We start from the raw sequence: 26,375 nt of genomic DNA on the forward strand, positions 1-26,375 counted from the left end.
ACAAAAAAAAAAAAGAGACGCGTGGAAGAAAATGGAAAACAACCATCAAAATGGATAGAAGAATAACCAGAATGGCAAAGGCTCACCCACTGATCAGCTCCAGGATGATCAAAGACAGTCTGGAGTTACCTGTAAATACTGTGACAGAAGGCGCCTGTGTGAAGCTAATTTATTTGCAAGAATCCCCCACAAAGTCCCTCTGTTAAATAAAAGACATGTGCAGAAGAGGCTACAATTTGCCAAAGAACACATCAACTGGCCTAAAGAGAAATGGAGGAATATTTTGTGGAATGATGAGAGTAAAATTGTTGTTTTTGGGTTCAAGGGCCGCAGACAGTTTGTGAGACGACCCCCAAACTCTGAATTCAAGCCACAGTTCACAGTGAAGCATGGTGGTACAAGCATCATGATATGGGCATGTTTCTCCTACTATGGTGTTAGGCCTATATATCGCATACCAGGTATCATGGATCAGTTTGGATATGTCAAAATACTTGAAGAGGTCATGGTGCCTTATGCTGAAGAGGACATGCCCTTGAAATGGGTGTTTCAACAAGACAATGACCCCAAGCACACTAGTAAACAAGCAAAATCTTGGTTCCAAACCAACAAAATTAATGCCTCGCAGATGTGAAGAAATCATGAAAAACTGTGGTTATACAATTAAATACTAGCTTAGTGATTCACGGGATTGATAAAAAAAAGCAGTTGAACATAATAGTTTCAAGTTTGTAGCGTCAACAGCAGATGCTACCATTATTGTGAACACCCCCTTTTGTACTTTTTTTTTTTTTTTTTTTTTTTTTTAACACTAATAGCCCAATTTCATAGCCTTAAGAGTGTGCATATCATGAATGCTTGGTGTTGTTGGATTTGTGAGAATCTACTGGCACATTGTTTCCCATGTAACAATAAGAAATATACTCAAAACCTGGATTAATCTTTTAGTCACATAGCACTACTATTATTCTGAACACTACTGTATTTATTGTAAGTGCTAATTTAAAAGCCTAAAAGGAAATTTTAATCTGTCTATTCTCAGCCAGTCAAAGCTTCTCAAATTCATAAAACACAAACAACCCCAGAAACAAGACAAAAATGAACTATGATGAGAAGAGCTGAATTAATATTTTTTTCTGTCATATTTTCTTCTGCAATACACCTTTCAGCAGATCAAGCCCCTGAACACCAAAACAACAACTCAGAACTGCAGACCAGGGTGTCACAGAAAAGTCTGAAACTTATTAAAATAAATGACAGTCAGGGACATTTCCGCTTATTAAAAAGAAATAAAACCTTTTCAAACAACTTCAGAGTTATCTGAACAATAATTTGATGAATCCATCTTTTTTTTTTTTTTTTTTTTAAGAGATGTCCTCGAGCTTCTGACACATGTCTGGGTTTCAATTCTTGGGAGTTTACAATATTGAGCAGCTTTTCCTTCCACTCTGATGAAATCTCTGTGTAGGCGGAGAGACACGCTCTTGTGACATTTTCACAGAAGAAACAGAAAAGGCACAAAGAGATGTAGAATAAAAAAAAAGAACCTACTGAGACATTCACAGACAAAACCTCAAAGGCAGCCATCCTTTTGTCTCCACAAGGACTTGACAAAAATGTGTTTTGTGCAGCTGAAAAGCTCAGGATTATGCCGTCAAGTCAGTGCTGTCTGTCTGGTTTGTGGAAGAACAACCGACACCAGTCCTCCAGTCAGCAGCAGCACGGACACTAGCAGGATGGGCACAGCGCAGCTCGTGTCCACCAGCTTCCCAAACACTAGATTACCCGTGATCGCCGCCACTCGCCCCACACCTGTGAAAAAGCCAAGTGCAGATGACCTGCAGGAAAACACCACGTGGGGAACAAAAAAGAAAAATGACTGCGGTGAGGTGCAAAAATATGACATTTTCTCCACAACTTTCTTTTAGGATTAGAGAGAAAATTTGTGGAACATGAGGAGGAGTTTTATTCGTCTGTAGCTACAGAACATCACACTGATCAAAAACGAACAGTAACAATTTCAATCTGCTTTAAATGGAAAAAAAAGATGGAAAATAAAAACACCAGTATTATATAATTAATATGCATATGTCGCAGACATGAACAATCGAAGCTCTTCAGCATCTCACCATGTAATTTTGGTCCTTCAGACTTTTTTTTTTTTTTTTTTTTTTTTTTTTTTTTTTTGAGTAAATGCTTCAGGGCAGCATGAGCATAGATAAAACCTTTCAGCTTTGGTGGGAGCTCCACCCCCCATGACTCCCCACCTTTTTAAGTATTTTTCCTTTTTGCTTCTCACATGCCTGGAAGCTCATCATCTCACCATGTCATTTAGATCCTTAACACTTTATTTTCAGTAAATGCTTCTGTGGAGCATTAAGGTCCACTAACACTTGCATGACTTTGATGCGCACACTTGTACACCCTGTGTCGCGGAGGAGAGCAAACTCGTCTAACGGGTGCAGACTGAACATGAGAGGGGCGCCAGCGTGTGGAATTGAGCAAAGAGAATTTTGAAGTGTTAAAAAAAAATCTTTCACGCATAAATGCCGTGCGAACGGCTGCTGCTGGAGCGTTCCTCTGTGATTCAGGAACCGATTAAAGCCATTTTCAGCAGCCAACTTGCAGAGAAAATGATTAATCCACTACAAAATAATTATTTTATATATGCACCATCCAGCACAGAGGAACAAAGTACGGCTGGGAACACAGCGGGTGGGATTGTCACGACGACGTGTGTGTGTGTATCAAAGTCGTGCAAATGTCAGTGCACCTTTAACATGACTAAAAACCTTCAGCTCCAGGGCGCTTCACCCCCCACACAAGCCCTAATGACCCAGAAACATGAATGTTAATAGTTAGTTCCCATTGCAGATTTGCGCAAAAGTGATATTTTCAGAATGTTGACAAGGTACGATAAAATGACAACGTTTTCATTAACTGATGGAATGTGACGGCTGGGTTTTGGCCTCTCGCGATGTCTTCCTAGAATGTTTAGCAAGCATCTAACTCTCTTATTTTGTGCACATGTACTGTTTTGTGTATTTTGTTTGTCCTCAATTTCCCTGAGGGAGTCTTCCCAAGGGATCAATAAAGTTCTATCTAATCTAATCTGTATAATCTGAAAGTGACACTTTCTGTCTATCATGTGCAAATGTAATTTGCTATTTCAAATTGAAGAGTTTAGAGGGTAATGGACACTCACCTAGTGTTGAGGTAAGTGAATGTCTCTACAAGTTCAACACTTTCATCGTATACAGACATACTTCTGATGACAAGGGTCCAGGAAGTCATTGGAAGCCTAAATCTTAAGCCCCTTTCACATTGGCGTATTCATAGAGCTGCTCATTGCAGCGTATCGTCTACACTGCAATGAGCAGCTCTCCACCCACTTTATGTGGAGTTTTTTCTCAATACGCAGCAGTATGTTGAGGGCTAGGATGGTGACAGAAGAAATTAAACATGTTTAATTTTCTTCGGCGTACAGCACAGCATGGAGCCTTCACGCGAGTACACACAGCACCGTGCTACTGCCCGCTACTGTGAGACTGCCCATGCTGCAACACCGTACTGTACGCCATTTCACACCTCCCGTTGGGCTCCATCGTTCTTCTGGAGCTATAAATACTGCAAGATTGTTGCTTCACTTTATCATACTGGACTCATTATATGAGGACTGCTCACCGTGTCACAAAACTGACTTTCATAAAAGCGCTCTCTCATGCACGCGCTCTCCCTCACTCTCTCTGTGTCTGACCAGACCTGTCACTGTGACTTTAAAATAAAAGTGCACTTGTTGCATGTCGGTGCGCTCATCAAATGCCCTGATCGATCAGGTCTGATCAAACCTGATCAGAGCTGTGACTCTTTAAAATAAAAGCGCACTCGCTGCATGTCGGTGCGATCATCAGATGACCTGATCGATCAGGTCTGATCAAATCAGTGGACCTGTTCGGCGCAAGCGGAGGTTTAAAAGTTTAATGAGTCACAGCGTTTCATTCAGGGCAGCCTTTACCACACCCAGACTCAGCAGCATCTGGACAGTGATCCACCAAGACAAAAATAAATAAATAAATAATGTTAAATGACTCTGTTTTTGAGCCGCACGACACCATGCAGTATAGAACAGAGCGCACTTCCACAGAGGCAGAAAATAGCACTGAACTTGTTTAATAGCGGCATGGTACACGCGACTGTGTGCACACATTAAAAAGTGAACACATGCAGCTGCAAGTATGAACCAACACTGAAAAAGGCTGAGTACACGCGTATTTCTGGCGTATTTAAATGAAACAACACTGCAGTGAGCAGCTCTACGAATACGCCAATGTGAAAGGGGCTTTAGGGCCCATGTCAGACACATGAACCACATGTGTTGCTTTTTGCAATGCCACACTCATGAGGGCACTTAAACAAATTTCACATCCAGCTTGACGGTGATTATCTGCTGACTGTGCTAATGGTGTCAGATGTTTGTGTGTGTCACCTGGAATTTGGCTGACACCTGCCACGAGAGGGATCGAAAGGGCTCTCACAGGGCGCACTCTGTCTTTCAGCCATTGGTGTGCGCGAATAATTGTCGTGACGTGTACAAGGCATTTTAGGCAGGTCCAATTTTTCACAAATGGCATGCAATTCCTCCTTCATGCGCGAGTCGGCTTCAATCGCGTTGTGTGTGAAGGGGCCCTTAGTCTTGATCAGGACAATCATAAACCCAAACATTTAAGGATTTAAAAAACAAACAAACAGAAAAACAGTACCCTGAACAATTATGGCCATCTGGTATTGCGAAGGCTTTGCGTCTGTCCATCTGTGCTCAGCATAAGTAAATGGACTGCATTTATATAGCGCTTTTCTATCTGCATCAGACGCTCAAAGCGCTTTACAATTATGCCTCACATTCACCCTGATGTCAGGGTGCTGCCATACAAGGTGCTCACTACACACCGGGAGTAACAGTGGATTAAAGACCTTGCCCAAGGGCCCTTAGTGATTTTCCAGTGAGGCTGGGATTTGAACCGAGGATCTTCTGGTCTCAAGCCCAACACCTTAACCACTAGACCATCACCTCCATTTCTAGTCCATTCCCTTTACGGCCAGGGTCTTCAAATTCACAGGGAACATTCTTGTGACACAGACCTTGGACAAGTTCAAAGATGGCTAAACTTGACCTATTTTAAGAGGTCAAAACGTGACATTCTGTTTCCTATTGCTATGCTCATATGGCATGGTGGATTAGTGGTTAGCACTAGTGCCTCACAGCAAGAATGTTGTGGGAGTGCTTCCCAGCAATTCTGTGTGGAGTTTGCATGTTCTCCTTGTGTCTGTGTGGAGTTTTCTCCGGGCACTCCGGTTTCCTCCCACAATCAAAAACATGCTTATTTAGGGTCTGCTCCTTTCTTTACCCCTGACCAAGGCAGCGTCTCTACATCTGAAGTTGGTCCCCGGGCATTGGACTGTGGCTGCCCACTGCTCCTAGTGGTTGGATTGTGTCTAACTATAACTAGGATGGGTTAAATGCAGAGGACAAATTTCATTGTTTGTAAGTATGTATGTATGTATGTATGTATGTACAATGTCAATAAATGCTCTTCTTTAGCATTGTGTTATATTTTATTGTATGCTGAATTAGTTTGTTTTTACATATTTTTTCTAAAATGACATTTTCTGGACTAATACATTTTTAAGCATTGTGTTGATTACCGTAGATGGGTTGGGTAGAGCTCTGTTCCCATCACATCCAGGGCATTCCAGGAGATGACAGACACTCCACTGAATATGCAAGACAGCACCAGACTTTGGTTTTTGGTTTGAACCAAATAAATGAAGAAGACACTCAGACTGGACACCACCAGACTGCAAGCTGCAGAAAATGACAAAGAGATGCAGGCATTTCACATCAGACAGCATCAGGACTCTGACTGTAAAACTAGCTCACTGTAGTAGAGGTGGACAAGCGTGATCGCTACGTAAAAAAAAAAAAAAAAAAAACCTCTCTGCATGTTTCAGCACTCTGTTGTTGCCTCTTAAGCTGAGACAGGACAGGCTGGTGAGGAAAACGGGCTCTGTTGTTGGCACTGAAGTAGAGTATCTCACACCAGTGACAGAAAGAAGGACCCTGCACAGGATGCTGACAATTTTGGACAATGAATGCCATCCACTACACAGAACATTTACCAGTTAGAGAGTAGCATGGGCAGTGGCAGGCTCCGCCCCAGAACCTGGTTTAAAGTGTGTTCCGTTTCATTCCTCCTGACCGCCAGAGGGCGGTGCTTAGCACCTGGTGGATTACACGCTCGCATGCGCACAGGTCGAGTCTTCTAGAGGCTTTGCAGTCATGTGACCCGACCACTCCCCACCCCCATGCTGCTGGTCATGCGCAGGGTTCCTGGGATTATTTACCCAAGAAACAACTTACACATAGCAAAGTTTTGAACAAGCTTTGAGATAAACGCGTCATGTCTGAACGTGATAGCGGAGTAAGCGAATATACCAGGCATCTCTCTGATGCTGAATTACTGCAGTACAAGGAGAAAATTGCTGTTTTTGGGCACTTGTACACAGCAGTTGACTGAACCTGGAGCGACATTATCACCGCAGGTGAAAGTACAGTCAGGACTTAACTTAATTGAGGATTGCAGACTTCCATATTTTTAACAGAATTTAGTGACAATGTTCATCATTAACTTTATTGAATGTTGTGTACGCTGCTGTGTGATTGTGGAGAAAAATAAACCGAGCCGAGTCTCACTCTTTTGTTAGAGAAACGAGTAATGTTTAACGCAGCATTTATTTTTTTATTTCACCATTTCTGACCCTACCCATGGTGTAATAGCAGAAAAAAAATGGCAAGAAAATGGAGGAAAGACTAGTTGAGATGGCTTGTTTATACAGCCAAGCGTACTGCGATTGGCTAAACCTGACCTTCAGCTGTGCATGGCACCGCCTTGCATATGATCTGTGATGTCACATGCAAAGCCTCTACAACAGTGTCACATTAGTGGGCGTCACCTAGGTGACATCAGCCAGCAGTATATGAGAGCACGTCACCAAGAATTCAGTCCTTTTTCCATCTCTCGCCTGAGAGCACAGGGCTGAAATTATATTGGATCCCTTGTCTTGTTGGAGCCTCCCAACCTTCTTGGTTGGAACTGTTTATACGCGCCCTCCAGAGGCTGCAAGCAAGTAGTTGTTTCCTCTGTTTAGTGTTACGCTGCCGCCCTCGGTGAGTAACCCTGGTTACTACGACTGAACGTGGCTTCAGCTCTGGGTGAGTAATCCTGCGTACTATGAGTGCACGATTGGTGGCTACCGCTGTCGGTGAGTAGCCCCGTCTTAATACGAGTGAGCGATTGTGGCTCAACTTGTTACGGCTAATGTGTGCGGGAATTGCTGGGACATGTCACGCTGTCTTGAGTGCTGTGGTATGAATGTTTAATTCGTTGGTGTCTGCGTTTGTTTCACAGCGCTGGCACATATTTTCGCACATGAGCTGAGGGACAAGTGAGGGGTCATGGTTTTGGCGGCAGCCATCTTGCCAATTTTCCGGAAGGTCAGGGCAGCACATAAGCCAATAAGTACCAGCCCTCCTACTATGAAACCAAATATGAATAAATCCTCGACATCCTCCACAGAGAATGGCACAAAGCATGCGACACGCCACGTCTCCCAGGCGTCGAGAACATAGCCCGCAGGGTAAGTTCCATCTGGGCACACAGGGTCCCCCGTCCCTGATCTTCTTGTAGAAAAAAGTGGTGCCAATAGCATTCAGAGACCAGCTGTTCAATTCCGTGGTTAATCTAATATAGTTTTGAAAAATTCACAGACTGGTGAAGTAGGGACTTTGAAGGTTGGAGCACAGATAGAGGAGAGAGGAAGAGATATGACTGCCCTCACCAGAGTCCCAAGCTGTTTACATTAAGTTAAATATTAAATATTTTGTCTTTGTGGTGTATTCAATTGAATACAGGTTGAAGAGGATTTGCAAATCATTGTATTCTGTTTTTATTTACATTTTACACAACATCCCAACTTCATTGGAATTGCAGTTGTATGAGTACGAGGTCTGTGAGAAAAGTATCCGACCTTTTTATTTTATGCAAAAAATATATGGATTTGATTCATATGTTTTTATGTCAGCCAAGCTTGAACCTTCGTGTGCATGTGTGAGTTTCTCCACGCCTGTCGGTTGCGTCATTCGCCTATGGGCAGGCTTTGAGTGAGCACTGGTCCACCCCTCTCGTCGTCGTTTCATTGCGAGGAAATGGTGGAATGATTTGGGTTTTTTTTCCATCAGAATTTTTTCAGAAACTGTTAGAGCCAGGCAGCTGGAAACCATTCGAAAAATTTATCTGGCTTTCGGTAAATATTTTACGGGCTTCACAGAGAATAAGGAGTGTTACTACAGCTTTAAGGACTGCCCACAATGGCGCACAGCGCACCGCGCTCCGAGCCGCCATCGAGAGGCAGAAACCACCACATCATTTCTAAACGGATCGCTGTGTGGAGCCGGGACCGTCGTGTGCAATTTCTCTGGTTATCACAAGAGCTGGACATCAGCCATTTTCCGTCAGATTTCACTTTTAACAAGAGATTTTGTCATGGAAAGCCGTGCGGAGGCTTCGCGCGTCACGACCGATTCACTGATGAAGCGAGACATACGAACACCTCCGTTTCGGAGTGTTAAAGGACAAGTTGGGACATGCCTATCTCGGCTTTCAGTGCTTACCAGTCAAGTGAGTATAAGAGAAATTGTGGAGAGCTGGGCTTGTCCAAACTTGTCCTCGTATGCGCATGAAGGTTCAAGCTTGGCTGATGTAAAAACATATGAATCAAATCCATATATTTTTTGCATAAAATAAAAAGGTCGGATACTTTTCTCACAGACCTCGTATATCAGACTTTTTTTTTTTTTGGTACAGACCTTGCTGTGCTCGGTACGTACTGTCAAGACCTCTGTCTGGCTCGGTCAATAATCCTTTAATATATATGATCCTGTATTGATTTTGATTTTTAAATTTGAGCCTGTTTGGATTAGAGAAGATCCAAAATAAATTCAAACCTGTGCAACCAATTCTTGTTTTTTTTTTTAGTCATTAATGACGTATGCTGTACAATCATTCCACTGTCTAGCCGTTTTTGATTTATCCTGTCCACAGATGTGAACAAACACACATGCCAGTGAAAACAACACCCTGCTAATCACGTTGGTGAAGCACACAGTAATAAACCAAATAATCCAGAGAAATAGCTTCAGTGTAAATCAAACAACCATCAAACATACAGGTGCATCTAAAAAAAATTTGAATATCATGAAAAACTTCAATAATTTTTACATATGTTTTACATATTCTAGTTTCAATACATAGAAAGTAAGATGTTTCAGCCATTTATTAATTTTAGCAATTACCGCCAACAGCAAACAAAACCCAAACAGATCAGTTTAAAAAAGGATTTAAAATACAGAAATATATAACTTCTGAAAAAGCATGTTCATTTATTCACTCAGTACTCATTTTGAATGAATTGCTGCATCAGTGTGAGGTGGAGTGGAGGAGATCAGCCTGTGGCACTGCTGAGGTGTTCTGGAAGTCCAGGTTGCTTTGATAGCAGTCTTTGGGTCATCTGGACTGTTGGATCTGGTTTCTCTAGTCTTCCTCTTGACAGTACCTCATAAATAATCTATGAGGGGTTGTCTATGGGGACAATCAAATGCAGTAACACCACAGTCAGCAAACCAGTTCGTAGTAATTTTGGCACTGCGGACAGGTGCTACGTCCTACTGGAAAAGGAAACTAGCATCTCCAGCTCGTCAGCAGATGGAAACAAAGTGCTCTAAAACCTCCTGGTACACAGCTGGGTTGACACTGGATGTGATACAACACAGTGGACCAACACCAGCAGATGACATGACATCAAGTCATCACTGACTGACTGTGGAAACTTCACACTGAACTACAAGCAGCTTAGATTCTGTGCCTCTACATTATTCCCCCAGACCCTGGAACATTGACTTCCAAATGAAATGCTAAAGTTACTTTCATCTGAAAGGAAGACTTTGTAATACTGAGCAACGGTTCAGTTCTTTTCTCCTGATCCCAGGTAAGAGGTTTCTGACAGTCTCTGGTTCAGGAGTGGCTTGGCACCAGCAGTGGTGGGCAGAGTTCCGATAATCTGATAACCAATAATTATCAAAGATAATGTTTTCATTATTGGATTATCTTTTCAGATAACTATGAAAACCATTATCGCACTAATCATCTTCCAATACATTTTTGTCCAAAAGTTTTTAGACCGTTAACGTAGTAAACAAAGGTGAACAGATGTGTAGTTCTACCCTCTGCAAACAGAGCTTCTAGAAGAAACCGCTCTATCCTCTGCAGGCAAAGGAGAACTGGTCACAAAAAAAGCCCTCATTTCTTTTAACCCCATACTGATATGCGGCCAATATCACCCAAGTCATCCAAAGGCATACATTTTTAACTTATGGTTCAAATTTTAACCAAACTTATTTCGGACAAGTTATTTAAATTAACGTCACATCTGTTTTATAAAGTGAAAATATCAGATATATGTTTAGTTTTAAAGTAAGGCGCTAATTTTTAAGGTTTTAGTGTGGACATGCTGTGTCCAGGTACATCATGAATGATAAGGTAATCTCAGTACGTTCACGACAGGAGAAATGCATTTAGACACTCTGATCAGGCTCCACGGACAACAGCATTAAACTCTAGTGCCTAAAACTCACGTGAATATATTCTCTGGGTTTATAGACGTTATTGGGTTTGCATTTATTAAATTCCACGCATCTTAAACGTAGCAAGTGCCAACACAGATTATCTGGAATTTTGTTTTGGCACGTTTTCAAGGTCTCTACTGCCATCTACTGGCCAGTAGTGTTCATGGGAGTATTCAAACTGAAGTTGGGCTGATATTTTCAATCACTGTACTCGGTTACCGCTCAAACTGTATGACAGAACTGCACGGTGTAAAAGTTCAGAGTGCACAATTTATGTTCTCTCACACACTGTACGTTCAAAAACCACAAGTCGGACTCGTGTTTCCAGAAGCAAAATGTAAACAGAAGCTGTTTTTTTTCCAAACTTAAGTTACAAAAACTCTCGATGTGAGACATCAAAGTTAAAAAAAACAAAAAACATTACAAGACAGGTCTGCGGTGTTTGCACATGCACAGTGATAGAGGTTGGACGCTTGTAGCGCCTTAGCAGTGGGATACCCTCAAGACGGCCAACCAGAATATCAAACAGGTTTGATTTTCATCATATAATCGCCGATCGGGAGGTGGTTGCGAGATGTTAAATGCAGCTCGTTACTCCATGTATACTAAACAATGCAGGACACGCGATTAACCTGAAACTCGGTGCGATCCAAAAAAAATTCTCACACACATGAAAAATCTGAAAAGGGGCCAAAACTCACACTGGCACCAGTAGATCATGGCAGTGTTGTATTTATTTTGACACCGGTTCAGACGGTTATCCAATTACAACTTTCCTTTGTTTTTTGAAAATGCCTTTTTTTTTAACAAATAAAAAATGGCATATTTTACAAAAGCACATTTATCTGTAAATACCAACACATGACACACCTCACATTAACGTGTTGGTTTACATAGAATGAATCAACCAATTAGAGTCAGCGGAGGCACATTTTACCCAGAATACCATCTGTCTGTGTTTGTTACAAAACTTCAGAATTAGTGCATTATTCAACATTAAAAGATATATGTTATATCTTGGGCGGCACAGTGGCTTAGTGGTTAGCACTGTTGCCTCACAGCGAGAAGGTCATGGGTTCAATTCCCGTGGCCTTTCTGTGTGGAGTTTGCATATTCTCCCCGTGTTTGTGTGGGTTTCCTCCGGGTGCTCCGGTTTCCTCCCACATCCAAAGACATGCGGGTTAGGTGGATTGGAATCTTTAAATTGTTCGCAGGTGTGCGTGTGGGTGTGTATGTGTTTGTTTGTCTGTTTGTGGCCCTGTCACAGACTGGCGTCCTGTCCTGGGTGTACCCCGCCTCACGCCCTATGACTGCTGGGATAGGCTCCAGCCCCCCTGCAACCCTTAATTAGACTAAGCGGTAGAAGATGAATGAATGAATGTTATATCTTAACTTTACACAAATGACAGAAATTACATTAATGGAGTTATTCTATCAGTATTCATTTTATTTATACACCAAACCATAACTCAGCACTGCTTTATTTTCCAAGACCTCGGCCTGACGGCACCGTTGTGATTGAGTAGAGAGTTGAGCTGTGTGGCTCCTCTCAGCTTGCATCTGTGCTGGAAGCCATGTAGTAAACTGGAGCTTCCAGCAGGGAGCAGGACGCTCAGAGACAGAAGTGCTGACTCATTGTTTGGGTCTGTTGTCACTTTTGATGCTTCAAAAAGCAATTATGGTGTTAAAACTCAAAATCAGCTTGTTAGTAGTTGCAAGTGTACCGGAGACAATACTGGAATTTATCAGTTATATGTAACTTCTGATACATTTTTGAGTGGTTTATCGTTTTAACTTTATCGAAGATAACTTTTCAGTTATCTGATTATCTGTTATCGAAGTTAATTTTTTGGTTATCTGTGCCCACCACTGGGCACCAGTAATACGACACATGTAGCCCATTTCCTGGTCTCATCTGCTGGCTCTTGATCCACTGATTCCAGCCTCAATCCACTCGTGATGCTCCCCAAGTTCTGGAATCGGATTTTCTTGACGATCTTCTCAAAGCTGCGGTCATCCCTGTTGCTTGTGCATCTTTTCCGACCACACTTTTCCCCTCTCCTCAGCTTTCCATCAGTATGCTTTGATCCAGAACTCTGAACAGCCAGAGCTTTGAGCAATGACCTAATGGCTTAACCTCCCTGTGGACGGTGTCCGTGAGTGTCTTCTGGACAACTGTCAAGTCAGCAGTCTTCTCCATCATTTATTATTTGAAGCTATGCATCATATATTTTTGGAGCAGGAGGCTGTAATTATCCAGATTAAAATATGACCAACATTTTATTTTCTATGTCTGAAACTACAATATGCAAAATTTTTGCTCTGAAATACCTGACAAAAAATATCAAACTTTTTCAAAATATTAATTTTTTTTTTAGATTAATCTGTAAAGGCTGAGAATTCTAGGTTCATTTCCTGAGGTGTGCGACTGTGCGAAGAAAAGACTCACAGAGCAGCAGCTTTCCTCCGGTGTGGTCCATCACCAGGATGGTGAAGATGTTTCCTGGTAAGTTTGACAAAGCAATGATGAAGCCCTCGATGTACACTGGCAGGTTAACAACAAACACAAGGATAATATGAAGTCAGTCGGAGTGATCTGTGTGTAGGATCACAAATGAAGTGCACACCGAATCAACTGAGCTCAGACCTGCTCAAATCTTTAGCCACAATTCTTTTAACAAACTGTCAAAAATATAATACTAAGTTCATATGGAATAGTTCAACTGAGAGCAACAAAATCAAAATCGTAAGGTGCACAAATACGTTTAAAAAGCCCTGTAAACTGTCTTTGTATAGTTGAATTTGGGGAAATCAGTACTTTATTCCATGGAGTGCAGACCTTGTTTTTCTACAATAGGCCTCAAAGGGACTGAAGACTATGCAAGATTTATTTATGTCTAACTCTGAGAACTTGATGTCCTTTTGAGAAAACTAGACAAAAATACAATATAGATAAAAATACTTAGAAAATAGAAATAGAAACAAATTTTCATAGTGTTTCCTCTAGAAAAGATTACATTTATTAGGAAAGGGAAACTGGCAAAGTTTGAAGAGATTTTGGGACTATTTAGAGAATCTGTGAAAAATGTGAACTTGGCAAATATTAATGAAGAAGAATTTTAAAATGGTGACTAAACTGCAAACCTGATATTTTCCCTCCTTTGTTTCTGCATAAAGTGAACTTGAGAATTTGCTTGTGTATATAGACAAATGTGTACACAAAGAAGTGATGTGTCTGGGGAGGGAGGTTTTTATTCATATTGTTCTTGTTATTAACGTTTTGGTTTCTTAATCTTTTTGCACAGTACTGAGAAATAATTCTGATGTATAGTTGTATGTGTGCCAATTTAAAATGAATAAACACAGTGTTCCAACAAAACCAAGATAGGTATCAAGACTCAGGCAATCCTGACTAACACCAACTGATGTAAAACTAACTTTTCTTTTTGAAACTGAGAGACATGTCAAAATGAATTTTACTGTGTTCTGTAAAGCATCACATACGTAGTCAAACAAATGATCTGCAAGGAAATTTAATTGAAGTACACTGTTTTCTGGGGAAGGATACAGAAACATTTCTGGTGCTTTGAAGGCCCCAATGAACACAGTGGCCTCCATCATCCGTAAATGAAAATGTTCACTCCACCAGGACTCTTCCTGGAGTTTGACAAAGGGCACCTGAAGGACTCTCAAACCATGAGAAACAAAATTCACATCAAAGATTCAACTCTTTGGTGTGAATGTAAGGCATCATGTTTGGAGGAAACCAGGCACCATTCCTACAGTTAAGCATGGTAGTGGCAGCATCATGCTGTGGGGATGTTTTTCAGTGGCAGGAACTGGGAGACTAGCCAGGATTGAGGGAAAAATGAATGCAGAAACCTGCTCCAGAGCGCTCTTGACCTCAGGCGATGGTTCATCTTTCAGCAGGACAATGACCCTAAGCACACAGCCAAGATATCAAAGGAGTGGATTCAGGACAACTCTGAATGTCCTTGAGTGGCCCAGCCGGAGCTCAGACTGATTGAACATTTCTGGAGAGAGCTGAGAAGGTTTTTTTTTTCTTTTTTAAATAAATTCGCAAAAATTTCCAAAAAACATTTTCATGTCATCTTTATGGGGTGTTGTGAGAAGCATTTTGAGAGGAAAAATTAATTTTCTCCATTTTTGAATAAATTTAACATACAAATGTGGAATAATTGAAGTGCTGTGAATACTTTCTGGATACACTATAGTGGAAAAAGTTACACATTTTCTGTAGAGTGACAAAGCTGAGACCTAACCTATGAATCTTCTCATTTTCATGGATCTTTAGAAATGCATTCTGAGAAAGACTACAAACTGCACCTTGTTCATAAGGTTCTCAATTTCTGAAGTCTGTAATTTATACAACATTAAACTATTATTTACCTCAAAGCACTACCTACACACGAGTAAGGTCAAACCTGACCCACCCCATGAGCAAGCACACTGGCAAGAGTCGTACAGAAAAACACCCTCAGTGATTTTTGATTATTGGAAGAAACCTCAAGCAGGCCAGACTCTACTGGGTGGCCATCTGCTGTGGACAGAAGACAGAAAGCACAAATATGCTGTGATGGCACAGACACACCTGCTGTCTTGACTGGGTAGCAGCTTTGGTTGTGCAGTGGAGATGGCAGGGATACATTGGCACAAGGGGAGCCATCATTTTCAATTCTGTCAAACAGCTCTGGGAACCACATCCACAGGCCATAGTAACTGCTCATATAGGCATTAAAACAAACAAACAAACAAATGAACAACTTTAATTAGGCTACAGAATTCATAAAGTGTAAATATTAAGCAAAAACAGCAGCAACACATCTGGTACACTTAAAAATAGAACAGTAAGGGCCCTTTCACACATAGTATGAATAAGTAGAAATCAGGGTGAATCACAGCAAAACAGCTCGTATGAGCGAACCACGAACACATCAAGCCGATGTCGGAAGGGACACGTGAATGATCCCACTGTGACGGTTTTGTGCACAAAAAGAGTGCACGCAACTGTCGCAGTGGGAACACAGTGTGAGCAGCTGGAACATGTGTAACCACATCGCGCAGCTGCTGTGGGGGGGGAGAATACATACCACCCACGGGATTCGAACCTGCAATTTACAAAACCTCTGATTGCCAGCCAGAAACTTAACCACTGCGCTACCATCACTGTCCTATAAAAGGTCTGTAAAATGCCTGAAATCAAAAGGAGATAAACATATTAAAAAAACAACACCATAAAAAAATGCCACATTTTATTGAATCCCTGTTATCAAGCGAACAATACAGGTATGAACTGTCTGTTCCTCTGTAGATGACCCATGGTCACAGATGGACAGTCATGAAATCACATGAATGGAGCAGTGCGCTCTACTGAGGTGGAGATGGAGCCTGTGACTAAAGCACTGACTGCAGCCTTTTCCAGTCATTCAGACTCACTGAGGAAGATACGACAACGTCATCAACAAGCACTCCAACAAAGTTGGGAGAGGGGCAACTTAGGGTTAATAACGAAAAAAATGAAATGATGGGCATATTTAAGTATGTTTTATTGCATATTTAACATATTTATCTATGTAATTATTTTATGTTCATTTACTGGCTTAATGTACTTATGCACTGTTTAGTTCATGATATCACATACACACTTAATATGTGTATTATTAATATTGTTATTTTCAATTATTATTACATCTATTTTGTCATTAGATTTTGAAATAGACCACAATGGAAATAAGTGTTTTTGTACTTACAATTATATTTATATTAATTATATTTATACATTTATTTACAATTATATTATGTACTCACAATGAATGTACTAAATAAACTCATACATATATGCATGAACGCATGCCTTTAATATATAGATAATCGGCATGTGAATGAGGTCCATTCAAACATTTTCATGCTGTGCAACAATTCATTTAATTTTGCTGGGTTTCATCATAACGAAGTTATCCTCATGATGACACGTCTTAATGCAGTTCAGCTGATATGATTGGTTGATTTTTCTGTCCATTCAAACTAGGAGGGTGGGCATTTGTTTTTTAATTCTCCTTCCCTTTTTCGTGACAACCAATCACAGCTCTTAGAGGAATGCTGCGGTTGGTAAGGTTAGATCTGACTTGTGTGAAGCTCCTTGAGGCAACTTTGCTGTGATTTGGAGCTATATAAATGAAATAAATTTAATTAAATTAAATGACTGAGTTATACCTAGCAATGGGGTCAACCCTGCCTCCTCACAAAGATAGGAGTTTTTGTCCCCTCCTTGCTCAGAGTTGCTCTCAGACACCTGCTGGCTCACTTTTAGGCCAAGATTCCTTGCCAGGAAATTTTAGGATAAGTTAGGAGCTCTATAAGAGGACTGAGTTGCTTTGTGGATATGGACCCAGGTTTACAGGTGCAAAATGCCACTGACTGTATTAGATTGTGTGGAATCATGGTGTTAATAATTCTAAGCCAGTAAAATAAAGAATGTGAAACAAAATTAAAAACAAAACTGACATGTTGCCCGTGGGGATCCATAGGCTCTAGATTGGGTCATGTTTATAAAATAGGTAGCTGACATTTTTCAAACAGTTTTTAGAAGAAGAACTCGACCCTTTTATTTCCTGTTAATTACATAATTTTCTTAAGGTTTATTTAATTTAATTTACTGTCTTAATGTAGTTAGACGTTTTTGGTTCTTATCATATCCACACTATTATATTATCACCAGCGCTTAATTTGAGGGGGAGCAAGCCGGAGCGCGCTCCGGAACCTCTGACGTTGGCTCCGCCAGCTATTTATACTGGATCTGTGATCCGCCACCTCTCTTGACTAACAATATATATATATATATATATATATATATATATATAAATAAAAAAAAAAATCACCGCAATTGCTCTCACTGTCAATCACACCACCGCCCTCCTGTCTGCTGTGCGGAATTGCACCAAATCTAGCAACAGGTCCAGAGGCTACGCTCGCTGTTTTGATCCAGATGTTGACAGTAGCCGCAGAGCTCCGTCGCCACCGAGAGAGGACTTGGATTCTTTGCGGGTCCCGCATCCGTACCCCCGGAGGCAGTGAGTAAAGGGAGAGCCACGCATTGTGTTCTGCGTGTGTCTGTTTATAATCATTAAACAGGAATTTGTACTCTATCCGGATTTGGTGTGACTAGTGTTATTAGGCCTACAATACATGCCCAGTTTATTTTTGGTGTGGCGCACAGCGTTGTTCGTACGCCCCCACCCCCCCGCCCTTCTTTTTTTTCCTGCACCGGAGCCACCCATCCTCTGCGCTCCGGGACCTCCCCCTGTTGGACTGGCGTGTGAGTCCAGAATGTAATTAGCAACGTCCATTGTTCAGTGTTGTTAGCTAATATCCGCAGTTTCTCCAAAAATATTAGTCACATCAATGTTCCATTTTGGCGGCGTTCATCCTTGACCCAAAATACATAAGCATACCTTCTTCTTTGTCTTTCGGCTGTTCCCGTTAGGAGTCGCCACAGCAGATCAATCGTTTCCATCTCATTTCATGTCCTCTGTCTCCTCCTATATAAGATTTTATTCAGCAAATGTAATTACTGAAACATTGTACAAATAGTGGGAACGCCTCACAGTTTGAAAAACACTGAACTAGAGCACTAACAGAGTGCATAGCTCCACCAAGGATAAATATTTAAAACTTGGTAATGAAAACTGAAGCAGTGGTTAAAAACTACAAATGAAAAGGTTTATTTTTTTCATCACCCGGGCAAAGCCGGGTACCTCTGCTAGCATGCACTCAGTCACTGTCACACAGATACACACTTTCTCATTCAATGAAATGGTAAATTTAGGATTTCTCACCCAAAAGAAATGCAGTAGAAGATAATGAGCAGCACAATGCTCCTGGATTTGAGTGGTCCATTAAACAGCTTTATAATGGGTAGAAATCCCTGCAGGTCAGAGGAAATGATAACAGCAAAAGTTAAAAACACCATCTGCAACAATAAGAAGTCACTATTATAAATTGATAATTGTTTTAAAAATAACAGCTACTTCAGGTACCACAAAAAACCTAAACCTCCTGTCAACTATCTGTCAGTCAGTAGAAAAGTTAATATTTATATAACGGCTGAGTGGATCCTTATCATTTGATTGGTGCTTTGTATGTCACATGACATGGATTAATTCATCCCATGTGTTGCATTGCATTTAGAATGCAAATTTGGTTCCATATGTTTGGTACCACTGCACTCTGCACACACAAAACAAATCCACTGTGCTGTCTGGAGGCTGTTAGCAGGAAGAAAGAATGAAAAGCTGGACTCATTTCTGACGTGATTTTTTTTTTTTTCACTGCACTGAGGATGTACACAGTCTCTTTTGGTAGTACACGCTCGCACAAGCGCGACCCGGTTGCGTGTGAGTGTGCGCGCGTGTTAGCGTGTGCGCGCGTGTTAGCGTGTGCGCGCGTGGGGAACGACAACTCTGACGAGACATAATTCGACTGAGGTAACTGACGCTGCTGATTCTTGTAACACACAAAATCCACGCCGCAGTAAACCGTCTGGATGCATGAAGAGCTGTTTAGCTGACGTGATTTTTGGATGGACTGAGGAACTACACAGTCTTTTTTTTTGGTAGTACACGCGCACGCACAAGTGCTGATCTGGTTGCGTGTGTGTGCGCTCAGGGGACAACAATTTGATTAGAGACATGATTTGATTGAGCTAACTGACGCTGCTAATTCTTTTAACACACACTCCACTCCACTGTAAACCATCTGGATGCATGAAAAGCTGTTCAGCTGAAGAGTTGATGTCATTTTTGGCTGGACTGAGGAAGTACACAAAGTCTTTTTTTTTTAAGGAAGTCCAAAGTCAGTGCACAGCAACACTGGACTACAACATCACAATTTGGACTTTAGTAGCAGTGGAACACCAAAGTGTAAGTCCCTTTTCTGATGTTTATAAATGAATAAAAAGTCAAATGACAAGGATCTGTTTTTGCCGTTATATAAAACAAATAATGAATGTTTTTACATTTGTTCAATGGAACATATATTTAATTCGGTGAAAGCTGGAACATACCATTCAACTCAGCTTCGTCTCATTGAATGGTATGTTCCAGCTTTCAGCTCATGAAATATTCATACCATTGAACTCAAACATTCATTATTTGCATAATATATATGTGTGTGAAAATATTAGATTTTTTAATACAACTATGGCTTAAAAAAGTGAGCTTAGTCTTTTCATCATATTTTCTGATGAAATGACTTTATATGGGTGAGTGACATTACCAAATAAAAAATACTGATGATTTGCTGACAACGTGAACACTGCATTCCATCTTTCAAACTTCCTTGTTGCTTTGAGTTTGTACATAAACCAATTTCCTGCAAAACAAATTCAAATCACCTTTAAATGTTAAGCACAATTTATGTTGACAATTTCAAAGCTGTTGAATATATATATATATATATATATATATATATATATATATATATATATATATATATATATATATATATATATATATATATACACACACACACACATACACACACACACACACCCCCTGGCAAAAATTATGGAATCACCGGCCTCAGAGGATGTTCATTCAGTTGTTTAATTTTGTAGGAAAAAAAGCAGATCACAGACATGACACAAAACTAAAGTCATTTCAAATGGCAACTTTCTGGCTTTAAGAAACACTATAAGAAATCAGGAAAAAAAAATTGTGGCAGTCAGTAATGGTTACTTTTTTAGAGCAAACAGAGGGAAAAAAAAATATGGAATCACTCAATTCTGAGGAAAAAATTATGGAATCATGAAAAACAAAAGAACGCTCCAACACATCACTAGTATTTTGTTGCACCACCTCTGGCTTTTATAACAGCTTGCAGTCTCTGAGGCATGGACTTAATGAGTGACAAACAGTACTCTTCATCAGTCTGGCTCCAACTTTCACTGATTACTGTTGCCAGATCAGCTTTGCAGGTTGGAGCCTTGTCATGGACCATTTTCTTCAACTTCCACCAAAGATTTTCCAATTGGATTAAGATCTGGACTATTTGCAGGCCATGACATTGACCCTATGTGTCTTTTTGCAAGGAATGTTTTCACAGTTTTTGCTCTATGGCAAGATGCATTATCATCTTGAGAAATGATTTCATCATCCCCAAACTTCCTTTCAATTGATGGGATAAGAAGAGTGTCCAAAATATCAACGTAAACTTGTGCATTTATTGATGATGTAATGACAGCCATCTCCCCAGTGCCTTTACCTGACATGCAGCCCCGTATCATCAATGACTGTGGAAATTTACATGTTCTCTTCAGGCAGTCATCTTTATAAATCTCATTGGAACGACACCAAACAAAAGTTCCAGCATCATCACCTTGCCCAATGCAGATTCGAGATTAATCACTGAATATGACTTTCATCCAGTCATCCACAGTCCACGATTGCTTTTCCTTAGCCCATTGTAACCTTGTTTTTTTCTGTTTAGGTGTTAATGATGGCTTTTGTTTAGCTTTTCTGTATGTGAATCCCATTTCCTTTAGGCGGTTTCTTACAGTTTGGTCACAGACATTGAATCCAGTTTCCTCCCATTCGTTCCTCATTTGTTTTGTTGTGCATTTTTGATTTTTGAGACATACTGCTTTAAGTTTTCTGTCTTGACACTTTGATGTCTTCCTTGGTGTACCAGTATGTTTGCCTTTAACAACCTTCCCATGTTGTTTGTATTTGGTCCAGAGTTTAGACACAGCTGACTGTGAACAACCAACATCTTTTGCAACACTGCGTGATGAATTACCCTCTTTTAAGAGTTTGATAATCCTCTCCTTTGTTTCAACTGACATCTCTCGTGTTGGAGCCATGATTCATGTCAGTCCACTTGGTGCAACAGCTCTTCAAGGTGTGATCACTCCTTTTTAGATGCAGACTAACAAGCAGATCTGATTTGATGCAGGTGTTAGTTTTGGGGATGAAAATTTACAGGGTGATTCCATAATTTATTCTTCAGAATTGAGTGAGTCCATATTTTTTTTCCCTCTGCTTGGTCTAAAAAAGTAACCATTACTGACTGCCACAATTATTTTTCCTGATTTCTTATAGTGTTTCTTAAAGCCAGAAAGTTGCCATTTGAAATGACTTTAGTTTTGTGTCATGTCTGTGATCTGCTTTTTTTCTACAAAATTAAACAACTGAATGAACATCCTCCGAGGCCGCTGATTCCATAATTATTGCCAGGGGTTGTATATATAGTGGTGGGCACAGATAACCAAAAAATTAACTTCAATAACAGATAATCAGATAACTGAAAAGTTCTCTTCGATAAAGATAAAGTGATAAACCACCCAAAAATGTATCAGAAGTTACAGATAACTGATGACCAATAAATTCCAGTATTGTCTCCGGTATACTTGCAACTACTAACAAGCTGATTTTGAGTTTTAACACCACGATCGCTTTTGGAAGCATCAAAAGCGACAACAGACCCAAACAATGAGTCAGCACTTCTGTCTTTCAGTGTCCTGCCCCCTGTTGGAAGCTCCTGTTGACTACATGGCTTCCAGCACAGACGCCACAGAGAAGCCAGAAAGCTCAACTCTGCCCAATCACCGTGCTGCCATCAGGCCGAGGTCTAGGAAAATAAAGCCCTGCTGACTTATGGTTTGGTGTATAAATAAAATGAATACTGAGAGAATAACTCCATTAATGTCAATTCTGTCATTTGTGCAAGGTTACACTCAACAAAAATATAAACGCAACACTTTTGGTTTTGCTCCCATTTTGTATGAGATGAACTCAAAGATCTAAAACTTTTTCCACATACACAATATCACCATTTCCCTCAAATATTGTTCACAAACCAGTCTAAATCTGTGATAGTGAGCACTTCTCCTTTGCTGAGATAATCCATCCCACCTCACAGGTGTGCCATACCAAGATGCTGATTAGTGCACAGGTGTGCCTTAGACTGTCCACAATAAAAGGCCACTCTGAAAGGTGTAGTTTTGTTTTATTGGGGGGGGGGGGGGGGGGATACCAGTCAGTATCTGGTGTGACCACCATTTGCCTCATGCAGTGCAACACATCTCCTTCGCATAGAGTTGATCAGGTTGTCAATTGTGGCCTGTGGAATGTTGGTCCACTCATCTTCAATGGCTGTGCGAAGTTGCTGGATACTGGCAGGAACTGGTACACGCTGTCGTATACGCCGGTCCCGAGCATCCCAAACATGCTCAATGGGTGACATGTCCGGTGAGTATGCCAGCCATGCAAGAACTGGGACATTTTCAGCTTCCAAGAACTGTGTACAGATCCTTGCAACATGGGGCCGTGCATTATCCTGCTGCAACATGAGGTGATGTTCTTGGATGTATGGCACAACAATGGGCCTCAGGATCTCATCACGGTATCTCTGTGCATTCAATGCCATCAATAAAATGCACCTGTGTTCTTCATCCATAACAGACGCCTGCCCATACCATAACCCCACCTCCACCATGGGCCACTCGATCCACAACATTGACATCAGAAAACCGCTCACCCACACGACGCCACACACGCTGTCTGCCATCTGCCCTGAACAGTGTGAACCGGGATTCATCTGTGAAGAGAACACCTCTCCAACGTGCCAAACGCCAGCGAATGTGAGCATTTGCCCACTCAAGTCGGTTACGACGACGAACATGAGTCAGGTCGAGACCCCGATGAGGACGACGAGCATGCAGATGAGCTTCCCTGAGACGGTTTCTGACAGTTTGTGCAGAAATTCTTTGGTTATGCAAACCGATTGTTTCAGCAGCTGTCCGAGTGTCTGGTCTCAGACGATCTTGGAGGTGAACATGCTGGATGTGGAGGTCCTGGGCTGGTGTGGTTACACATGGTCTGCGGTTGTGAGGCTGGTTGGATGTACTGCCAAATTCTCTGAAACGCCTTTGGAGACGGCTTATGGTAGAGAGATGAACATTCAATACACGAGCAACAGCTCTGGTTGACATTCCTGCTGTCAGCATGCCAATTGCACGCTCCCTCAAATCTTGCGATATCTGTGGCATTGTGCTGTGTGATAAAACTGCACCTTTCAGAGTGGCCTTTTATTGTGGACAGTCTAAGGCACACCTGTGCACTAATCATGGTGTCTAATCAGCATCTTGATATGGCACACCTGTGAGATGGGATGGATTATCTCAGCAAAGGAGAAGTGCTCACTATCACAGATTTAGACTGGTTTGTGAACAATATTTGAGGGAAATGGTGATATTGTGTATGTGGAAAAAGTTTTAGATCTTTGAGTTCATCTCATACAAAATGGGAGCAAAACCAAAAGTGCTGCGTTTATATTTTTGTTGAGTGTAAGATATAACATATCTTTTAATGTTGAATAATGCACTAATTCTGAAGTTTTGTAACAAACACAGACAGATGGCATTCTGGGTAAAATGTGCCTCCGCTACACTGATTGGTTGATTAATTTTATGTAAACCAACACGTTAATGTGAGGTGTGTCGTGTGTTGGTGTTTACAGATAAATGTGCTTTTGAAAATATGGCAAAACAGCCATTTTCAAAAAAAAAAAAAAAAAAAAAAAAGCCAAGTTGTAATTAGATAACCATCTGATATAACCGGTGTCAAATAGAACACTGTCAACTACTGGTGCCAGTGTGAGTTTTTGCCCTTTTTCAGCTGATTTTTCATTCGTGTGAGAATTTTTTGGATCACACCGAGTTTCAGGTTAATCACGCGTCCTGCATCGTTTAGTATACATGGAGTAACAAGCTGCATTTAACATCTCGCGACTACCTCCCGATTGCCGATCGTATGGTCAGATGAAAATCAAACCTGTTTGATATTCTTGTGCCTGTGCAAACACCGCAGAGCTGTTTTCTAATTTATTTATTTATTTTTTAAACTTTGATGTCTCCTATTGAGAGTTTTTGTAAATCAAGTTTGGAAAAAAAAAAAAAAGCATCTGTTTATGTTTTGCTTCTGGAAACACGAGTCCGATGTGTGGTTTTTGAACACACTGTGTGTGAGAACATAAATCGGGCACTCTGAACTTTTACACCATGCAGTTCTGTGGTACAGTGTCTGCCCAGCTTGAGTCTGAGCACTGCCATGAACACTACTGGCCAGTAGATGGCAGTAGAGACTTTCAAAACTTGCCAAAACAAAATTCCAGATAATCTGTGTTGCTACTTGCCATGTTTAAGATGCGTGGAATTTAATAAAAGCAAACAAAAACGTCTATAAACCCAGAGAATATATTCACAAGAGTTTTAGGCACTAGAGTTTAATGCTGTTGTGCTGATCAGCGTGTCTCAAATGCATTCTCCTGTCGTGACTGTACTGAGATTACCGTATCCTACCCATAATGCACTGCTGGGTACAGCATGCCCACATTAAAACCTGAAAAATTAGCGCATTACTTTAAAACTAAAACATATTTGATATTTTCACTTTATAAAACTTCAGAAGTAACAGTTTAAATAACTTGTCTGAAATAAGTTTGGTTAAATTAAAAATGTATGCCTCTAGATGACTTGGGTGATATTGGCCACATATCAGTATGGGGTTAAAATAAATGTTTTTTTTGTGACCAGTTCTCCTTTGACTGCAGAGGATAGAGCAGTTTCTTCTAGAACCAGCTCTCCTCCGTTTCTAGAGGGTAGAACTACACATCTGGTCACCTTTCTTTACCATGTTAAAATTTATCGGAAGATAATTAGTCCGATAATCGTTTTCAAAGTTATCTGAAAAGATAATCCGATAATGAAAACTTTATCTTCGATAATTATCGGTTATCAGATTATCGGAAGTGTGCCCACCACTGTATGTATGTATATATATATATATATATATATATATATATATATATATATATATATATGTGTGTTGAGACAGAGAGAGAGAGAGAGAGAGAGAGAGACAGAGAGAGAGAGAATATTCCTACCAAGCAAGTTTGGGATATCTGCTGATCCATTTCCAAGTTAATTTGTATGCAGACAAGCACATATAAGCCATTATAATACCTTACTGTATGTGCCAGAGTTTATGCATCTTGAACTCCATTCAGATTGGGGTTCGCAATCCGGCTCGGGCCAGATAGGTTTTTTTCTGAATCTGAACAGTTCAATCATTTTAAAGACGGATTGTTTTCTTTCTTCCTTTCTGTCATTTCCTAGGCCAAATGGACAGCAAGAGATGAATTAGTCAAGTGAACAGAGTTGCCTGGGTTTAAACAGGTAAACATAAATGTGTGATATATTTCAGAACAGAATTCATAACCTCACAATAAGCTAACTTTATGAACTGCCATCAGAGCCAGGATTTTCTGCTTTAATATAATGCTGTGCAAAACACTAAAACCCTGTTACATCTTTCAATTAAGTAAATTATTGTCCGTGTCAATATCATTGAAAAATGGCCTGCCCTATGTCGTCAACTGCAGTTTGCAGCTGTGGATGACAGAAATTCTACTATAACGAGCACTGGGATGGTTTTACTGACAGTGACATGTGAACACAGCACTTCAAACATACAGCTTGAACCAGAAAGAGTTTGTACACATCCAGCTAGAAAGCAATTCAGATTGCCAACTCCAGTCTGAAGGGGGTCTTGGTGGCTTC

The 26,375-nt window shown here is 40.7% G+C and overlaps 1 protein-coding gene across 1 annotated transcript in view; it reads right to left on the reverse strand.

The window, feature by feature from the left end:
* Positions 1 to 1,323: 1,323 nt before the first annotated feature.
* The window catches only part of sv2 (synaptic vesicle glycoprotein 2), a 45,742-nt gene continuing 20,690 nt past the window's right edge, over positions 1,324 to 26,375 (reverse strand). Inside the window, exons 6-11 of the mRNA XM_034175965.1 lie at positions 20,033 to 20,128; positions 18,595 to 18,683; positions 15,351 to 15,478; positions 13,188 to 13,283; positions 5,704 to 5,863; positions 1,324 to 1,838 (exon numbers count right to left, since the gene is read on the reverse strand). Coding sequence (XP_034031856.1) covers positions 1,655 to 1,838; positions 5,704 to 5,863; positions 13,188 to 13,283; positions 15,351 to 15,478; positions 18,595 to 18,683; positions 20,033 to 20,128 — 753 coding nt within the window. The 3' untranslated portion in view covers positions 1,324 to 1,654. The remainder of the gene's footprint in view (positions 1,839 to 5,703; positions 5,864 to 13,187; positions 13,284 to 15,350; positions 15,479 to 18,594; positions 18,684 to 20,032; positions 20,129 to 26,375) is intronic.

Source organism: Thalassophryne amazonica, chromosome 8 (assembly GCF_902500255.1).
Source record: "Thalassophryne amazonica chromosome 8, fThaAma1.1, whole genome shotgun sequence".
Lineage (NCBI taxonomy): Eukaryota > Metazoa > Chordata > Actinopteri > Batrachoidiformes > Batrachoididae > Thalassophryne > Thalassophryne amazonica.